The 19,686-nt window shown below is 35.2% G+C and overlaps 1 protein-coding gene across 2 annotated transcripts in view; it reads right to left on the bottom strand.

Annotated features, from left to right (window-relative positions):
* Nucleotides 1-4,578: 4,578 nt before the first annotated feature.
* The window catches only part of SPRED1 (sprouty related EVH1 domain containing 1), a 123,927-nt gene continuing 108,819 nt past the window's right edge, over nucleotides 4,579-19,686 (bottom strand). Inside the window, exons 6-7 of one of the 2 annotated variants that reach the window (XM_028505367.2) lie at nucleotides 11,945-12,046; nucleotides 4,579-9,538 (exon numbers count right to left, since the gene is read on the bottom strand). In XM_028505367.2, coding sequence (XP_028361168.1) covers nucleotides 8,888-9,538; nucleotides 11,945-12,046 — 753 coding nt within the window. In that variant the 3' untranslated portion in view covers nucleotides 4,579-8,887. The remainder of the gene's footprint in view (nucleotides 9,539-11,944; nucleotides 12,047-19,686) is intronic. The other variant, XM_028505368.2, reaches the window with a different exon arrangement.

Below are 19,686 nucleotides of genomic sequence, written 5' to 3'. Positions count from 1 at the left end.
GAACAGGTTTGAATGGGAAAATCGAGTTCTGTTTTGGCTTTATTGCAATTGAAGTGCAAGACAACCAAGATGAGGTCAAGCAGATCTAAATGAGCTTACCACCAGGATAGTATGACAGGTAAAGAGGACTGGGTGGGATCCTCTGAGAGGCGGGTATTGCTAGATTAGAGAGAACTGAGTACGGTGTCCTGAGGAAAGAGAAGGACCTAGCAGAGGAGAAACCAGTGCAATAGAAGAAAACCAGAAGACTGTCGCACTAAGGAAGTAAAGACTGTGTCAAAAGCTGCTCAGTGGAGTGATGTCTCTGAAACACTCATTGGATTTAGAAACATGGAAGTGGTGGGGGAGAACATTTCAGTAGAAAAGCCCGGAAAATACAATAGCAGCCCAACATCTGAAACCAGAATTGGGTTTTCTACTAAAAAAAAAAAAAAAAAAAAAGGCCAGAGGGAAGCTTGAGCATGATGTGTTCAAAAGCTTTCAGTAGATTCCTATTACCTTCAGAATAAAATCTGGACTCCTTTCCATGACACACAAGTCCCCACAAGATCTGGTACCCGTGTCTCTGTGATTTTCCCTCCTTTCACAGGCTGCCTCACTCTGCCCTCTACTCATACTAGCCTTCTTGCTGCTCCTTAAGCAATCCAAGCTTCTTTCCAATCACAGCCTTCATATTTTTTTTTGCTCTTCCTTTAACCTGTATGATTCTTTTCCCACTTATTTGCATAGCCTTCCTTGACCACTCTTTCTAAAATGGCACCTGCCCAGCATCTTTCAAGTAAGTAGTCAGCTTTGCCTGGAGATGTGACCTTCAAAAGGGAAAATCTATATTAAGCAATTTTTGATGTTGCTTTAGGGAAAATGATTTGTAAAAAGCAAAAAAAAAAAATCTTTGAAATACAGGCTCTTCTGCTTACGGAACTATTGATTTACTTAAAATGCTATCAGCAGTAAGATTTCAAAGGTTTCCAGTAATGGACTCCTTTCTTCACCCAAGCTCTCAGAAAACCACCACCACCACCACCACCACCACAAAAACAAACAAGTTTTTACCTTAAAAAAGGGAAATGGCTTTAGGAAAGTGAATATACATAGTTTATCAGTTCTTTAAGTTTCTACTTTATAGTTCGAGTTACTCTTAATTCTCTAGATCGGTGGTCTCCCACCTTTTTGGCACCAGGGACCAGTTTTGTGGAAGAAAATTCTTCCTTGGTTGAGTTGGGGGGTGGTTTCAGGATGATTCCAGCGTATTACATTCAAGCTCACCTCCTGCTGTGCAGCCCACCTCCTGCTGTGCAGCCCGGTTCCTAACAGGCCCTGACAGGCCCTTGGTCTGGTGGCTGGGATCCCATACTCTAGATGGTTCTAGGTGCTGAACTAGTCTTTAGTCACCACCACTTGATTCCTCAATCCGGCCACAAATAATTTTTGTCTAAATCTGGGGATATCTCAACTAGTTATCATTTTGTTGCAGTCTTATTTTTAACCTTCCAGTTAATTTAAAATATAGACCATCTTTTAAAAAATAAAGATGTTCAAGGGATTCAGTGCCAAATCACCAATGTCAGCAGTGTGAGATAACTTCTCCCAGGGCAGTGGCAGTGAGGACAAAGAGGAACGTGACTGGATTAGAGGGACACTTAGGAAATAGAACTGTAGAGAATCAAGAATTGATGTTGAAAAACTGAGGGAAAATGAGAAATTAAGGATGATGACCTAGTTTCTGGTTTAGTCTACTGGAAGGCCAGTGGTGTCATTCTCCAAGACAGAGAAGAGAAAAACTTTCAAGACTAGGGGAAATCATCCCTGGCTGTCATAGCTCAGTGGACTGAGTGCAGGCCTACAAACCAGAGTTGCTGGTTCGATTCCCAGTCAGGGCACATGCCTGGGTTTCTGGCCAGGTCCCCAGTTGGGGGAACACCAGAGGCAACCACACATTGATGTTTCTCTCCCTTTCTTTCTCAGTCCCTTCCCCTCTCTCCAGAAATAATTTAAAAAAATCTTAAAAAAAGAATAGGGAAAATCAGTTTGGGGCATACTGTGTTAAATGAGTGAATGCATTTGCACTAATACCTTAGCTTCCTTGGGCCTATTTCTACATTTGTAAAATAAGGGTGTTGGACTTCTTAATCTTTAAGATGTCTCCCAGCCATAAAACATCAACGAACTCAACTTTATCGCTAATCTAAAGTAATTCAGGTTGCTGTGTGGATTTTACTTTGACAATTTAACAAGCACTATTAAACTACCCAGAAGCTAATGAATTCGTAAAACTTTGTTTTCTCTTAAATTTTAAGATGGTGAAACTCTGGCTTTCCCTACTGATGAAAGACAGATTTAAGCTTGCTGGCATTTCTTGAGGAGAATATGAGAATTTAAAAAATAATTATAAGCCCTGGCTGGTGTAGCTCAGTGGATTGAGCACGGGCTGTGAACCAAAGTATTGCAGGTTCGATTCCCAGTCAGGGCACATGCCTGGGTTGCAGGCCATGACCGCCAGCAACCGCACATTCATGTTTTTCTTTCTCCCTCCCTTCCCTCTCTAAAAATAAATAAATCTTTTTTAAAAATTGGCCTTCTATATTAACCTTCCATTTAAAAAAATAATTATAACAAATTGTTGACATTTCTTCTCCCTGAATTCTTCCCCTCAGAGTTTTAGAGAAACTGGAGACAGTACTGCTGTAACAGGGGAAGGAGGGAGGAAAATATAGAGGGCACAGAGGGGGGTTATAAGATCTTTTGTATTATAATAATTTCAAAAGTTAAAAAAACATTTAAATAAGTATCTCTTGCTATTTTAAAATGCAGGATTAAGAAGCAATGGGCATACAATTTGCACAGGTCTCCTTAAGTTTTACCATTCAGAACGAATTTCAATGTTGTAAATTCTGTCTAACTTCTTTCCTTATGCATACAACCTCTAGGCTACAGAGAATTATCTTCAGGTAAAGTTTGAGGGAAGAGGGGGCACAAACATAGTCATTCTGACACATGTGCAGGTAGCCCGGATGCTAAATGCCAACTCTGGTTCAAATGCAGCCTTTGTGGAGTAACTGACATGCAAATGGCTGACTGTTTGAAAAGAAAAGTGCCAAACAAGAAGACTCATTTGAGAACACTTTTTTTCCTACTGCCTCGAGAGGGTGTATCATCCCTTGGGTGAAAAAGAATCCCTCTGACTCAGAATATTCAGGAAAATACAAGTTGGGCAAACTGACCAATACCACACATCGGACTATGTGTATGTCTTTAGTGCTTTCTGTTGGATCGGCACACAACTGATACCTACTGAAGCATTATCCCAATTTTATTCTCCCAGTGTTAAGGATCTCCACATGCCATACAGTGGACGGTGCCCAACTTAGTGAGACAGATAAAAAGTGGGGCCAGAACTGAAACAAATGTGAGTGCAAATTAAGAAATTATTCCCTTAAAAATTATTCATTAAAAAAACTGCATTTTAACAAAACATTTATTCTATTTAGTACATCTGTAACTTTTGTAACAAAAAGCAAAACTGCATTGTGACTAATAACATGAGCTTTGGAGTGGGCAGACTATGGCTCAAATCCTGGTGGCTCTTACATGATCTTGGAAATATTTTTTAATTAACCTCTTGAAGCCTAAATCTCTTTAGTAAAATGAGGATAATACATTACAGGGTTACTTGAGGATTGACAGTGATAATTTAAAGCACATTAATAAAGACTGCTGGACAAAATATCTCAATTATGACTTTGCAGTTAGACTTTTCTATGAATTACATTTTTGAGCATCATTTTAAGGCTGTAAAACTACAAATCTTAGGAGCAATTAATTTTAAATGAGTTGACTTTAGCTCTTGTTGTTAAAACTTACTTTTTAAAGGACCATTGTGCTCATGAACTATATTGATGAGCAAGCAGGAACCCTAGTTTCAATTTCTGTGATGTAAAAACTGCCCTGCTTCCTTGTGGGTATTAACTTGATGTAAATATAAAGCAAATTTCTGAAAACCTGTGAATAAACACAAAATTACATTTCATAGTTCACAGTTAATGTATAAACAGTTAATTCTTGATTTTCAAACAAATGTAATATAGTAATCCATTTCTGTTGTTGAAATACACTATGGTTTGAGAGTATTGTCCCAATAATTTTTCATTTAGATCACTGGCTACCTTTGTTTACAAGTTAAACCACACTTTGGAACTTCCTCAGAGACACACACACAAATTGGTAGCAATGTTAGGTTAAAAAATTTCCCGCCTATCAATTAAATTGATTAATCTAGACTTAGTTGTAACCTATTCCCAAGCTGATAATGTATTAGGTAACAGACTATTTAAAAAAAATCTGGATACAATCAAGAATGAATATGTGAATCACTATATTTGGAACTTTCAGTTAACAATATACCTTTAAAATTATAATCAAAAGCTTCCATTTCTACTATTGCTTTCTCCTCTGGCAATTATTATTTCTTATGTGGTAGTTTGTTATCGTCTAGAAGAGTCAGAGAAAGTCCTTTTATATTTCATGATAGGTTTAATCAGGTAATTAAAACAAGTTCTTTGATATCATCTGATATGTCCAATTACATGGGTATGATGTAACAAAAACAGTTACAAACTTATATATGCATATTTACATTATATACCCAAAAACTACCAAGCTAGTCAACTATATCTACGGAGATACATCATGACATGAGTTAAACAATACTTCACTGCTTATTAGAAAGAATGCAGTCAAGCTTTTAATGGAAGCAATATACAAGTGAGGCACTTTTGAGGTCAAGAGTAAAGCAAATGACACTACACACTGGCAATGTTCACAAAAATCTACGTGTATCTTTAATACAAAAGCTTTTCAACTAGATTACTTCTGAAAAAGTTCAAAACTAGCAACCTACGCAATTTAAGGAGCTTTTAGAAACAATGGCTAACATCATCAGTAAATGAAAGCATATGAAAGTTTTATAACCACCTGGCTGCTAGGCAAACAGTACCTTAATACCTTAAAGCCCTTTTTTTTGGTTTATATAAATCACCTCAGGTTGTGATTTTTTAAAATGTTTTGATTTACTGCAAACACCTTATGGTGCCATGATTATCGTGGTTTACACACCATTTTTTTAGGTGCAACAATGATGCAATTTCTAGTGCTTTGTTTTATATTTAGAAATGTGATTCTGAAGGCCCAAATAAGAGAATATTTAGTCAAGATTTTGTTTTTCAGGTAACTAAGGTTTCAAGTTTTATGTAGAAAAATGTTATACCTGCGTAATGCTTTTTTGGGCTAAAATTAAAAATCCAATCTTAAACACATACCTTAAAGTGCAATCACAAGACTGAAAACCAATGTCAACATAAGAAACATCCTTAAGGTTCTTTGAATCTGGAGGAAAGTACTGTTTCCTGTACTTCAATGACTTACACGGATATTAAGAAATATCTTTGTGGTGTTCAATTAAATGGCAATAGGAGTTGAATGAGGGAGAAAAATAAAAGGCAAGACTTACCTATCAGATGGCACTATAACAAGAATTGAAAGTGCATTGTGAATTAAGTTCATATTAGGCACTGCTGAATAGCCAATGAAAATAGGTAGTTCCAAGTTTTCCCCTTTATATTTTAACCCCTGCCCCAGCATCCCAGAGACATAAACACACACTCCCTCTGACATTGTCTTGATGTAATACAGGTGATGTTTATTTTTTTTAAAAAGTTCTCCCTGACTAGCAATGGGAGGAAAAATAAAAATACCATTTTGGTAATGGCTTTAGCAAGTTAAAAGAATTGGTTCTATAAATGCTTCGGCATATCCATTAATTAAGTTTGATTGCCAGTTTCAAATATCAATAAATATTTTAATACAGAATATGTAAGAAAAAAAGTGCTTGAAATCTTTCAGCAACCAAGACACATTAGAGAAAAGATTCCTTTTACAGTTTTTTTTGTTTTTTAAGATATTTCCGGCTCCTGCTTTCTCCATTTGGCGGTGGCCACCACTTAAATTGCCCTTTACTGGTGATGAACCCTGTCAGATCCCAACAGCCACCTCACGTTTGGCCTATAAATCATCCAGTAGGTGGTGCTGAAGTCCCATACGTCACATTTCTTCAGAAATCAAGATTCCCTCGCCTCAGGCCCCCACCACCTTCAAGGCAGGAGAAAAATCATTTACAAATGATCAGGTCTGAACACAATAAGCCATCAGACCAAGGTGTTTCTTATCATGCCATCAAGATGATTTCATTTTCAGTATTTATTACTTAGGCCATTTTGTTTAGCCATTTGCTTATACTACCAGATTAAAAACAGAGAAAGGTTTTAAAGGAAAAGCCAACTAAGTAGTGCCAAATCTGTATGCAGAATGAGAAAACGTCCTTGAACATACCTATATACATTTAAAACAAGAAATTTAAACCACCCATTAGTTTTCACATTATAATTGTAATTTACTCAAGAGAAAACTTTCCACATAGGGATTCAGATAACATTATATTAACTAGTTAGTCTTCTGGACCAATTTGGAAACTGGGTGTGTTAATTATAAAGATCCAAGGTAAAATAAAAACCACTTTATCACCATAGTTTTTAATGAAGAAACTTGTTTAAAATTGTAAAGGAAAAAATGGGGATAGGACGGCAAAGTCTTAGCAGCAAAGTGGTTAAAACAATTTGAAAATATTAATGCACAAACATTAAAATATTAAAGCATATATGTTGCATATAAAATACAGTACAGAACCAGGAGTTGCACTATACCGATTAGTGCTTAACAGAGAAATGATTATTATATTTGTTCTTCCTAGAAGTATGTACATAGTTCACTTCCACAGCATTTTCCTATATAGCCAGCAAGTTATTTTCTTCAGTTATTCACACCTTGCTCAAACCTGAATTATAAGCTCCACACTTACAAATATGAAAATTTATTCACAAGGAAAACCAATTATTTCCATTCCACCAATAAAAATTAATTTGAAAGTTAACAGTCTATCCTAGGTAACCAAGTTTAGCTGAAAACTTCAGGGATGAAGATCATCTGGTGTAGCAGTGTCCCCGATATATAAACAGTAAAAATAAGACTTAAAACTGCTACTACTGTGTCATGTGTCACGTTTGGATTTAGTTCATCCAATTGATTTTTAGTACAAAACTAGAAATAACCTCTTCTTCATAACATCTATAGTTATCAATATATTTTTCTTCTTTTCAATGTGAAATAATACTTCAAGATGATCTATACACACAATGTTGTCAGTTCAAGCTGTCATATAAATATAAATGCTTTCTTAAAAAAAGTATTTTACAGACAGTGTTATATACATTGTTCGGTTCGATCTAGGGCAAAAGACAGGTAACAAGCTTAACTGTGAGTGTGAAAGGAATGATACATGAATGACACTTAAACACTTGTGTAGAACATGAGCTTCAAATGGTAGTGTGATTTTAATGCTTATCACTTCTGAAACTACAAGCCATTAAAAAAAAAAAAAAAAGGCATGGTTCTCATCTTTATCCCTCTAAGGGAATGTTTTTAAAGAACCCCTTACCTAATTAGAGTTTAAATGTTAACACTTAAAAACAAAAGAGAGAGAATTTGATCCCAAAGTACTTCAAACAATTTGTTGGAACATTTATCCAACAACTTTGTAAATAAAACATCCATTAATACAATACTCTGAAAAAGAAATAAATTTGTATGCACAGGATATTTCATTCACTAAGTTGGATTATATTGGGATAGCTTAGCACACACTTTAACATAAAAGCTATTATTATTATGTAAATAATAAGGACTGAGGATTAAGACAAAAAATTAGTAACACAGCTGAACAAATTCTGGTTTACTGGAATGATAAATGGAGATCTTAGGAGAAAACTCTTACACTAAACTATCCAGTTACACTTTTTTGCCTTGTAAAATATTTGTAAATGCAATATAATTTTTTTTGAAGGAGGAAAATCTGAAAGAAAACAACTTGCTGGTTGAATACCACAAAAAACAAAACAACAACCCCAAAACCTTTTTTCTATGTTTACTCAGTCTCTTTTTATATAAAAATAAGTGTTATGTTCCCATCAGAACATTAGACAATTACATCTGTGCTTTAAAAAAAAGTTGGTCACTCAAGGCTATTAGAATATTTTTAAGAATTTTAGATTACCAGAATGTACAGACATAACTCAATATGAACCATAGCCAAAGGGAAAATGAGGGTGAAAATATCAAATCATTCACATGGAATAAAAACATTATTAACTAGATGAGTAAAATATCCAAAATATAATGGAATGTGACAGTAGATATATGTACATCTACTTCCGAACTAGGAAGGGAAGAAAAGTTTAATATGTCATAATTCGTACCTTATATTTAGTTAAATATAAACATTTGTTATTTATACATAAAACTGCTTTCAAAAAAACAATAAATGTTTAGTTGCACTTGTTTAACTTCTTATAATTCCCAAATGTTAACTTTTCTTAGACTGAAATCAGCTGTCCCCTAGTGCACTTTTAGTTCGTATCTTAATGAATTCAAACCTTTAAAAGTCCCATCACCTAATGCATAAATATACAAAAATGCCAAAAATCAATCCCGCTTAGTTGCATCATATTTTAGGCTCACTTTTAATAGCCAATAACCAGAAATGGTTTCCCTTCACAAATACTTTTTACAACCTGTAACAAAACGTGCCATGCGCTCAAGGGAAAAGTTAGGCATGGCTAGCATGTGTGAAATGCCAAGAACTGATGAGTTCTGCTTCCTGCACGTGTGGCCCCTACGACACCAGGCAAGATTTCATATTGCTTGCCAAAAGCGTCCACAAATCCAAGTTAGCTAGTTCCTGGAAACAAAGATTTTAAGCTCATTTCGGCACTGGATCCTTTCATCCAGCAGCTTTATGTTTCCCACCACAACACCCACATGCCTCACCACAACGATGGCACATTCTCAAAGGGACGTAGCAGCACATACATGGTACAATGAAAGACAAAGCTACTAGGGCTAACCATCGTAAGCAGAACTTGTCATCACTAGTGTCACATGAACATGGATCAGAAAAATCTCCCTCTGAGTCTGACATACAATGATACAGCATGCTCTCAGCACAGAGCATGCAACTAACTTGATATATGCATCTTTTAATAGGGTCTGGAGCATCCTGACATTTTCCCCTGCCATTTTCTTCATGATTAAACCTTTCCTGGCAGTATACGCAGCGAGAACGTTCACCATCTTCTTTTCTTCGTTTTGACTTCTTAGATTTTAAAGAGGAGGGCTGTGTCTTAAGTGCCACAGAGTCTTTGAGTGAACTTAACTTAGTCTCATCCTCACAAGAGTATAGATAGTCTGATTTTTTATTGTCTGGTTTAGAAAACTGAATATTGGAGTCAGTATCATCTCTCTCCAAGTCATTTTTCCACATGTCAGGATGTCTGTAGTCTGCATAGCGACGTATTAAGATATCTCGAGGGTTTATTCTGACAATCTCATCCTCATCTTGAAAGCTGACATGTCGGATTGATTTCACAGGGACCTGAAAAGGAAAGAAATGAAAAAATGCAATAAGAACTGTAAATGCGAATTTTATGTATCTACTTGGCTGGGTCACAGTGTCCACATTATTTGGTCAAACATTATTCTGAATGTTTTATGTAAAGATATTTCTTGGATGAGATTAACATTTAAATTGGTGGACTACGATGAATGAAAATTATCTTCCATGACATAGGTGAACCTCATCCAAATTAACAGAACAAAGACTGACTGCAATTTTTCTCTGCATCTGCATCTCAAGCCTCACATCTTACCCTCTGTAGATTTGGGTATGTACCTCTACCTTCAGCATCACATGAGCCAATGCCTTACACGAATCTGTATATATACACATCTTATTGATTCTGTTTCTCTGGAGAACCCTGACTCATATTTTGGTATCAAAAAAATGTGTTGCTGTAACAAACACCTAAAGATGTTGAAATGGCTTTGGAACTGGGTAATGGGTAGAGGCTGAAAGAGTTTTGAGGTACATGTTGTAAAAAGCCCAGAAAGCCTTAAAGAGACTGTTGGTATAAATATGGACATTAAAGGTACTTCTGGGTGAGACCCCAAATGGAGATGAGGAACATAACACTGGACAGAGGAGGAAAGATGATCCTTGTTATAAGCAGTAAAAGGTGTAAATGATGTAGATGTATTGTAGTGTTTTGTGGAAGGCAGAACTTGTAAGTAAGTATGTTCTGAAGAGAATACCAAAGATGTGGAATCACAGATCCTACCAACCATCTTGGCTGAAACGCTGCAGGTTGGATCTAAACAGGACCACAGTTGAGAGGAAGTGAATCAAAGCTGTCAAAATTATAGTTTTTATAACTTACAAGAATTGGCAAATAAGAGCTATCTGGCTGAGAACATGCATTATCATTTTTTTTTAAATCCTCACCCAAGGACCTTTTTCATGGCTTTTAAAGAGAGAAACATTGATGTGAGAGAGAAGCATCGACTGATTGCCTCCTGTACGCGCCTTGATGGGAGATTGAACCCGCAACCCAGGTATGTGCACCAACAGGGTACCAAACCCACAATCTTTTGGTCACAGGACAACGTTCCAACCAACTGAGCCACACCGGCCAGGACTAACATGCATTATCTTTTAAGGGAAGCACTGGGAATGTTGGGGCTGTCTCCTCAGATCAATAGGATGGAGCCACTTCTTATTGGCCCAGAAGCCCAGGGCCAAGGGTGTGGAGACATCTTCCTGGAGAACAAACCATTAAGCCCAAGAGGGTTATTTTCGAGCCATAAAAACAAATAAAATTTGCTATGCTAGGTTTCGGACTTTCTTGAGACACCTGTGACTCCTTTCTCACTATCATATTTTGGAAGCAGATAACTTCTTTGGTTTCAAAGGTTCCCAGGTAGACAGCTATTTTGTCTCAGGATGACACTTGAGTCTCATCTACTCTTTGGGACTGAGTGTTGACGCTGGTATGGGTTAAATTTTGGAGCTGCTGTGATGGAGGGAATTCTGCATATGAGAAAGTCATGAATTTAGAGGGACCAGAGGGCAAAATGTTATGGATTGAATTTGTGTCCTCCCTAAATCCCCATGTTGAGACCCCAACTTACACTGCTTCAAAAAGAGACTACATTTAGATATAGGGCCTTTAAAAAGGTGATTAAATTCAGATAAGGCTCTTAGGATAAACTCTAATTCAATCTGACTGATGCACTTTTAAGAAGAGGAAATTGGACACATAGAGACACTGGGATGTGCTTGGAAGGACCGAGGCAATGGTAGGATACAACAAGAAGGTGGCCACTTGCAAGCCAAGGAGAGCAAGGCCTCAGAAGAAACCAAACTGCGAACACCCTGATCACAGACTTCCAGTTTCCAGCATCATAAGAAAATACATTTCTGTAGTTTCAGCCACCTGGTTTGTTACACTCTGTTATGGTAGCCCTAGCAAACTAATACAAAGACATATACTTTTTAAATCTTGGCTATGTAGTCTCTGAAAATGACTTAAAATGCACCACATCAAATATGTACACAACAAATTTACACAACCCCCCTTGGCCCTCCTTTTGGACAGACTACCTCCTAGAGGCCAAGAAGCAAAGTAAATCTTTTAAAGATAAATCATATGGCCTTCTAGAAGTCGCATTTGTGTCTCCTAGCCCCAGTCCCTGGACACAGTGACTACTCTATGAGCAAGTACCTGACCCAGGTCGGAGCAAACATCTATTCCCCAGATACTTGGTATTGGGGCTGAAAAATTCCAGGTCTGGGCTAAAGGTGAAGAGATTAATGCAGTCAGTTAAATTAACAATATATAATTCTTATTGGTTTTATCTGGTGACAAATTAGAAGGACTAAACAATTTCACTTATATGTTCATTAGTTATATTCCTTATCAGATGATAAACTAAGATTACTTACCCTATTTTGGGACTTTAGGCTTCCACATTCCTTGGATATTTGTCGCTGTACATATTCTATACTTCTGCCCTGAATATCTAGGCTTGGATGACTGAACGTTATCTAAAATAAAACAATTTCTACTTAAGTGACAAAAGAATGCATATATCTATGTTTAATAAAACTATATATAGTATATATTCCAAAATTATATTACCTATTAGTAGTGGAGTTTTTCAAAATGTTGAGTCATCCTATTTATTACATAAACTTAGGTCTTTCCTTATATATTTAAAATTTAATTTAAAAAGTAATACAGAATTCTGTTTTCTGGTTCTGCATGTAAGGAACTTGAAAGTTGCCACTCTGTTCTAACAAGTTAAAAAAAAAAAGCTGAACAGGAAAAACAAAACAACTTTTCTTTTCTTGGGTCCATAGGCAGGGCTAACCATTGCTTCCACATAGGAGAGACAGACAGGAGAGTAAGGGTAGTAACAGCTTAACAGAGCAGACTCATGAGTGATAAATGCCATGGAAACCAGTGCTGGGGTAGGAAAAGCTGAATTGTAATTGATGAATTGCTGGAGGCTAAATGTGGAAAACTTCGAGAGTTAAATGCTATATGGCAGGGGTGTCAAACTCATTTTCATCGGGGGCCATATCAGCCTCTCAGTTGCCTTCCAAAGGCCAAATGTAATTTTAGGACTGTGTGAATGTAACTACTCCTTAACTAGGGGTAAGGAGCTCTACATTTGGCCCTAAATTACTAAAATGAGTAACTACATTACTATTTACAAGAGTTCCTTTTATCCAGTACATCATGTCAAGCTATTTAAAAAAAGGAAAAGAAAGCTGAATTTGAAGTGACAGAGCAAACATCAACACCAGACATGACAGGGATGTTGGAATTGTCAGACCAGGAATTTAAAACTATCATTAATATGCTAAAAGGGCTCTAATGGATAAAGTAAACAGCATGAAAGAACAAATGAACAGGTAGCTCAGTTGGTTAGAGTGCCATCCTGATAGGCCAAGGTGGTGAGTTTGATCTCCAGGCAGGGCACATATAAGAGTCAACCAATAAATGCATAAATGGGCAGAACAGCAAATCAATGTTTTTCTTTCTCTCTCTCAAGTCAGTAAATAAAATTAAAAAAAAAAAAAAAGAACAAATGAGCAAAGAAAACAGAGATGGACATCCTAACAAGGAACCAAAGAGAAATGCTCAAGATCAAAAATACTAAGAGAAATGAAGAATGTCTTTGATTAGCTTAGGAGAGTGGACATGGCTGAGAAAAGAATCTCTAAGCTTGAGAATATATCAATATGTATCTCCAAAACTGAAAGGCAAAGAGAACAAAGATAGAAAGAAATGAACAAAATATTAATGAACTGTGGGACGACTACAGAGGTATAACATGTGAAAAAGAAGTATCAGAAGAAGAATGGAACTGAAGAAATATTTGCAATAATAATATCTGGTAATTTACCTAAGTTAATGTTAACCACAGATCCAGGAAGCTCAGGGAAGACCAAGCAGTATAAATGCCCCCATAAGTGCACCTAAGCATAATATTTTCAAACTATACAAAAAAAATCAAACATAAAGGAAAAATCTTGAAAGTCGTCAGGAAAAAAAATACCTTAGTCATAAAGGAACAAAGATGAAAATTACATCTGATTTCTCTTCAGAAACCATGCAAGTAAGAAGGCAGTGGAATGAAACATTATTATAAAGTGTTGAGAGAAAAAGGCCACCAACCTAGAATTCTATTACCTGTGAAATTATCCTTCAAAAGTAAAGGAGAGAATACTATGGGCGCTGTGGCTCTGTGTAGTGAACAGTGGCCTGTGAACAAAGGGGCCACTGGTTCAATTCCCTGTCAGGGCACATGCCTGGGTTGTAGGCCATGTCCCTCATTGGGGGCAAATGAGAAGCAATTGATCAATATATCTCTACCACACTGATGTTTCTCTCCCTGTATTTCTCCCTCCCTTCCTCTCCCCTTCTACAAAAGTAAATACATAAAATCTTTTTAAAAATTTCTTAAAGTAAAAGAGAAAGATATAAAGATTTTCTCAAGCAAATAAAAATGGAGGAAATTTGTTGCCAATAGACCTGCCATACAAGAAATGTTAAATTTAAAGAGAAGGAAAGTAATATAGGCCAGAAACTCAAATCCAGATAAGAATGGAAGAGCATAAAAAAGAATTGAAAATAAAACCTTTTCTTTTTCTTAATCTAACAAAGTTTTTCTAAAATATAGTAACAGTGTAATTTGATAATGTATGGTTTTATACATATGTGCTTATACACAGTAAAATAAATGACAGCAAGGGTACAAGGGATGGGAAGGAGGGATGAGGATTATTTTGTTATAATAAGGTAACTTGCATACCTGTAAAGTGGTTTGGTGTTACTTGAAAAGGACATGAATTAATCATAAATGTATATTGTAAACTGTTGACCAACCACTAACAAGTTTTTAAAAAGTATAACTGATATGTGAAAAAGAAGAGAAAATGGAATCATATAAAATGTTTTATAAATCCACCAAATACTTTGGGAAAAGTGGAATACAAAAGTAGAATAAGACTAAGGGTAACAAATAGAAAACTGTAGAAAATTTGATAGAGATTATATCAATTATATCAATAATATCAATAATCACTTTGAACATTAATGGCCTAGATATACTAATTAAAAGACTGTCAGAGTGAATAAAAAATATCCAACTATATGTTCTCTATATGAGACACACTATAAATAGAAAGAAATATATAAAATAAAAGTTATGGATGGAGAATATACCATACTAACACTAATCAAAAGAAAGCAGGTGTAGTTGTATTAACTTCTGAATAGACATCAAAGCAAGGGAAGTTAACAATGATAATAAAGAAGGACATTACATAAGGATAAAGGGGTTAATTCTCCAAGAAGACAAAACAATCCTTTTATGTGCTTAACAAAACTGTGACAAATTACCGAGGCAAAGATGCACCCACTATCACAATGGAGACTTCAACACCCCTGTATCAGAAGTTGGATGTCCAACAGGCAGAAAATCACTAAGGACAAAGCTGAACTCAACACCATCAATCAAGTGGATGTAGCTGACATCTATGACTACTTCATCCAGCAACAGCAAAATATACATTATTCTCAAACTCACATGGAACATTAACCCAGACAGATCCCATTCTGGGCCAAAACCCAGACTTTTAAGAAAATTTTTTAAAAAATGAATTCATACAATGTTTGCTCTCAGACTACAAAGCAATTAATCTAGAAATGACTAACAGAAAGGGATTTTAAAATCCCAATATATGTGTAGATTAAATAACATGCTTCTGAATAACACATGGGTCAAGAAGAAATCTCAAAAGAAATTAAAAGGTATTTTTTAACTAAATGGAGTAAAAACTTATCAAATTTTGTAGGATATGGTGAAAAAAATGCTTCGAGAGCAACTGACAGTACTGAATGCATATAATTAGAAAAGAAGAAACATCTAAAATTAGTAATGTTAAGTTCCCACCTTAGCAAAGCAGAAGAAGATTAAATCCAAAATAAAAGGAAAAGAATAAGAATTAGAATAGAAATCAAAAGAGTACTAATGAACTAAAAAGCTAGTTCTTTGAAAAGATCAACAAAATTGAAAAGCCTTTATCCAGTCTGGCTACCTAAGAAAAAGAGGACAGATTACTAATATCAGTAATGAAAGAGGAAATATCACTACAGATCCCACAGAAATTAAAAGGATAATAAAAGAATATAATGAACAACACTATACCCACAAATTTGATAGCCTAGGTGAAATTGATCCCTTGAAAGGCACTATGTGCCAAAACTCAACAGACAATATAAATAGGTCTGTATCTATTAAAGAAGTTGAAGCAATACCCTTTCAAAATTGCACCAGATCCAGATGGATTCACTGGTGAATTCTACCAAACAGTTAAGAAAATAAATTATACCAATTTTCTACAGTCTCCTACAGAAGATCCAAACAGGATCCAAATACTTTCCAATACTTCCTAACTCATTCTATGAGCCAACATTACCCTAATACTAAAACCAGACAAAAACAAAACAAAACAAAAGCCACAATACTACAGACCAGTACCTCAAATAAGCATTGATGCAAAAAATCCTCAACAAAATATTAGCAAGTTAAATCCAACAGTGTATAAAAAGAATTATGCACCACGACAACATGGGATTTATCCTAGTCTATACAAGGCCGGTTCAATATTAAAGAAAAAAAACCCAATTAATGTAATCCATCAACAAAGTAAAAAAAATAAATCACATGATCTTATCAGCAGATAAGAGAAAAAGAATGGGACAAAATCCAACACCCATTCATGATAACAACTCCCAGTAATCCAGGGATAGTAGAGAATTTCCTTGGCTTATACAGAATATCTACCAAAAAATTACTAACATCAAAATTAACAGTGAGAAACTTGAATGTCCCTTCTCATCACTCTTTCAAACATCATAGTAAATTTCTAGCTAATGCAGTAAGAAAATAAAGATATAGTTTTAGGAAAGAAATAAAACTGCTTTTATTCATAAGTAACATGATCGCTTATGTAAAAAATACAAAAGAATCAACAAAATAACTCCTGAAACTAGTAAGTGATTATAGCAAAGTTGTAGAATACAAGGTCAATAATGTTGATACACGAAAGAAATAAATGATAAAATGGATAAGCCAGTCACAGGAAGACAAATTCCATATGATTTCACTCATATGTGGAGTCTAATAAACAAACTGAACTGACAAGGAAAATAGAGACAGACTCACAGAGAGCAGATGATGGCTAGTGGGGATGGGGATATTAGGGGCTGGAGGGATTGAGCAGGAAGGAAAAGGGGCCCATGGACATGGACAACAAGGGATATAAAAACAATGGTAATGGAAAAAATACAGTAAAGATTAAAATAAAAAAACATACTATTCGGTGGAAAAAAATAAAATGGATTTCACTAAAATTAAAAATTTCTGTTCTGTAAAATATGTCAAGAGAATCAGATGACAAGACACACAATGGGAGAAAATATTTGTAAAATATATCCAATAAAGGACTTTTATCCAAAATATACAAAGAACTCTTAAAAAATCCAACAAGAAATCAATCAATCTGATTCAAAAATGGGCCAAAGATCTCATCAGACACATCACCAAGGAAGATATACAGACAACTTGAAAAGATGCTCTACGCTGTAAATCATTAGGGAAATGCAAATTAAAACAAGATACCATTACGCAGCCACTGTATGTCCTCACTTAACATCATTGATAGGTTCTTGAGCTGCAGCTACATGACATAACAAAACCAGTTTTCCCATAGGCTAACATACAAACAAGAGTTAAGTTCGTAGGAATTTCATCCAGGTTACAATGAAACAACCGTGAGGACCTAAGGTGTTAGAATGGCCAATATCTAGAACGATGACAATACCAAATCCTGGTGAGAATGTGGAGCAACAAAACCTTACTCTGCTGGTAGAAACACAAAATGGAACAGCCACTCTGGAAGACAATTCAGCATTTTCTTACAAAAATGAAAGATACTCTTTTCACATGGCCCAGAAACTGCACTACGTGGTATTTACCCAAAGAATTAGAAAACTTATGTCCACACAAAAACCTGTACATAAATGTTTGTATTAAGTTTATTCATAATTGTAAAAAAACTTGGAAGCGACCAAGATTTGTGGGGTGAATGAATAAACTGTGCTACATCCAGACAATGGAATATTATTCAGTGTTAAAAAGAAAAGACAAAGAAGAACCTCACATGTTACTAAGTAAAAGGAACCAATCGGCAGGCTACATACTGTTGGATTCTAACTGTATGATATACTGCTAAAGGCAAAACCATGGAAACAGTAAAAAATATTAGTGGTTATCAGGGGTTACAGGAGCATGTGTGGGGAGGAGATGAACAGGTGGAGCACAGATTTTTAGGGCAGTAAAATAAAATTTTTATGAGCTATAATGACAGATGCATGTCCTTATACATTTATCTAAATCTGGAGAATACACAACCCTAAGAGTGAACTGTAATGTAAATTATAGCTGTGAATGATTATGATGTGTCAATGTATGCAATTAAAACAAATGTACTGCTCTAGTGGTAACTTCTGCTTTATGGCTATGTATTAATTTACATACACAGATGCATGCCTGCATATATGTGGATCTTTAAAATTTTAAATAGGACCCTTTGTACTGTGCTTTGTTTTTTTATGCTTAATGATACATCACAGATACTTTTCTGTTAATTATTATAACTTTATTCTTTTTTTAAATTAAATTTTTCTTTTTTCTTTTTTGGTTTTGTCTTTTTTCTAACCTTATTTTTTAATAGCAGCTCAATATTTCATTGAGTGAATGCCTTTCAGTTAATTTAACTAGTCTGATTAATATACATACTTTTCCCAGTCTTCAGATGTTATAAACAGTATTGCAACAAAGATCCTTATACATTTACCTTTAGTACACATGCCCAAGTATATCTGTACCACAAATCCCTAAAAATAAAATTCTGAATTAAAAAGTCTGTGTGCTTCAATTCAAAGAGGAATTGAAATGGATATATCCAACTTGTGAACTAGTTATTCAGTGTCTTACATACTGAAGGAAGTTTAATAAAATTGGTTAAAAACTAAAGAGGTTATCTCATTCCCAACCTTGTTCCCTATAGTTTTGAAATGTTACTTTCACTAGTACTTGAATTACATAAGCCATAAAAAGAAACAAAAGCATTTCAATTTTAATTATGCTGTAGAACTAAAGGACTGACGTGGGATGAAGTGGATCATGGAGATTTTCTCTAACTCATCTTTATTATCCACTCTTCTACATCCAGTTACTTCTACCCAGTATGAAAAATTATGAGCTGACACTTCCCACTCAGTTTTACTTTTAGTTTCAATATTCAACTATATTTTGATTTCCTAACAAGTACACAGGGAGGCATCATCTCTATGAAAGGCACAATGAAGTAGAAAAATGGCCCTTATCCTCACAGGTAGGATGATAAGGCATAAACTTCAAAGTTATGTAACTAAAACTTAAGCTGAGATATGTAAGAATTCAGGAATTAATGGAGGAAGAAATTACTATGACTAAATGGTCTGGGAAAGCTTCATGAAGAAAAAGAAACTTAAAGTAAACCCTGAATAAAGCAAGCATTTGTTTAGCTTTAAAAAAAAAAATGGAAGAGCATTATAGAAAAAGATGTAGAGAGAAATTTTGTTTTTCCCTAACAGAAGCATTTCTCAAAACAAATATAAGCTATGTATTAAATATATTTCTGAGCTTTATTTTTAAAAGTAAAATTGTCCCCTTTTAGACTTATTACTCCAATTTGACTTCTCAGACAAAAAGTCACAAACAGCACCAAAACACACTTTGAAACTGAGTTAATAGTATAATATTAATCCTCTCATCCAATCTTTATGTGAAAAGACAGACCATGCTGACTCTCTACTCTGATTAAGCACAGATGTTGTAAGACACACCCTTAATTCATCACTGCTTTAAATACCCCAGGAGTGTGATGCTATTGCTCTAGGTCTTCAGAAGGATTTATTAGCAGAAAAAAACATGGGGAGATGCTTCTTCAAAGTTGGTCATATGAAATTTTAAAAAGAGTATGTTTATAATGGTAACAACAACAAAATGGCACAAAAAAATAAATCTCATAAAAGATTTTTTTCCATGAAGAAAGTGCAAGGCTTT

This window comes from Phyllostomus discolor, chromosome 1, assembly GCF_004126475.2.
Source record: "Phyllostomus discolor isolate MPI-MPIP mPhyDis1 chromosome 1, mPhyDis1.pri.v3, whole genome shotgun sequence".
NCBI lineage: Eukaryota > Metazoa > Chordata > Mammalia > Chiroptera > Phyllostomidae > Phyllostomus > Phyllostomus discolor.
Note: the sequence above shows the minus strand (reverse complement) of the source record. Positions and strands in the feature narration are given on the sequence as shown.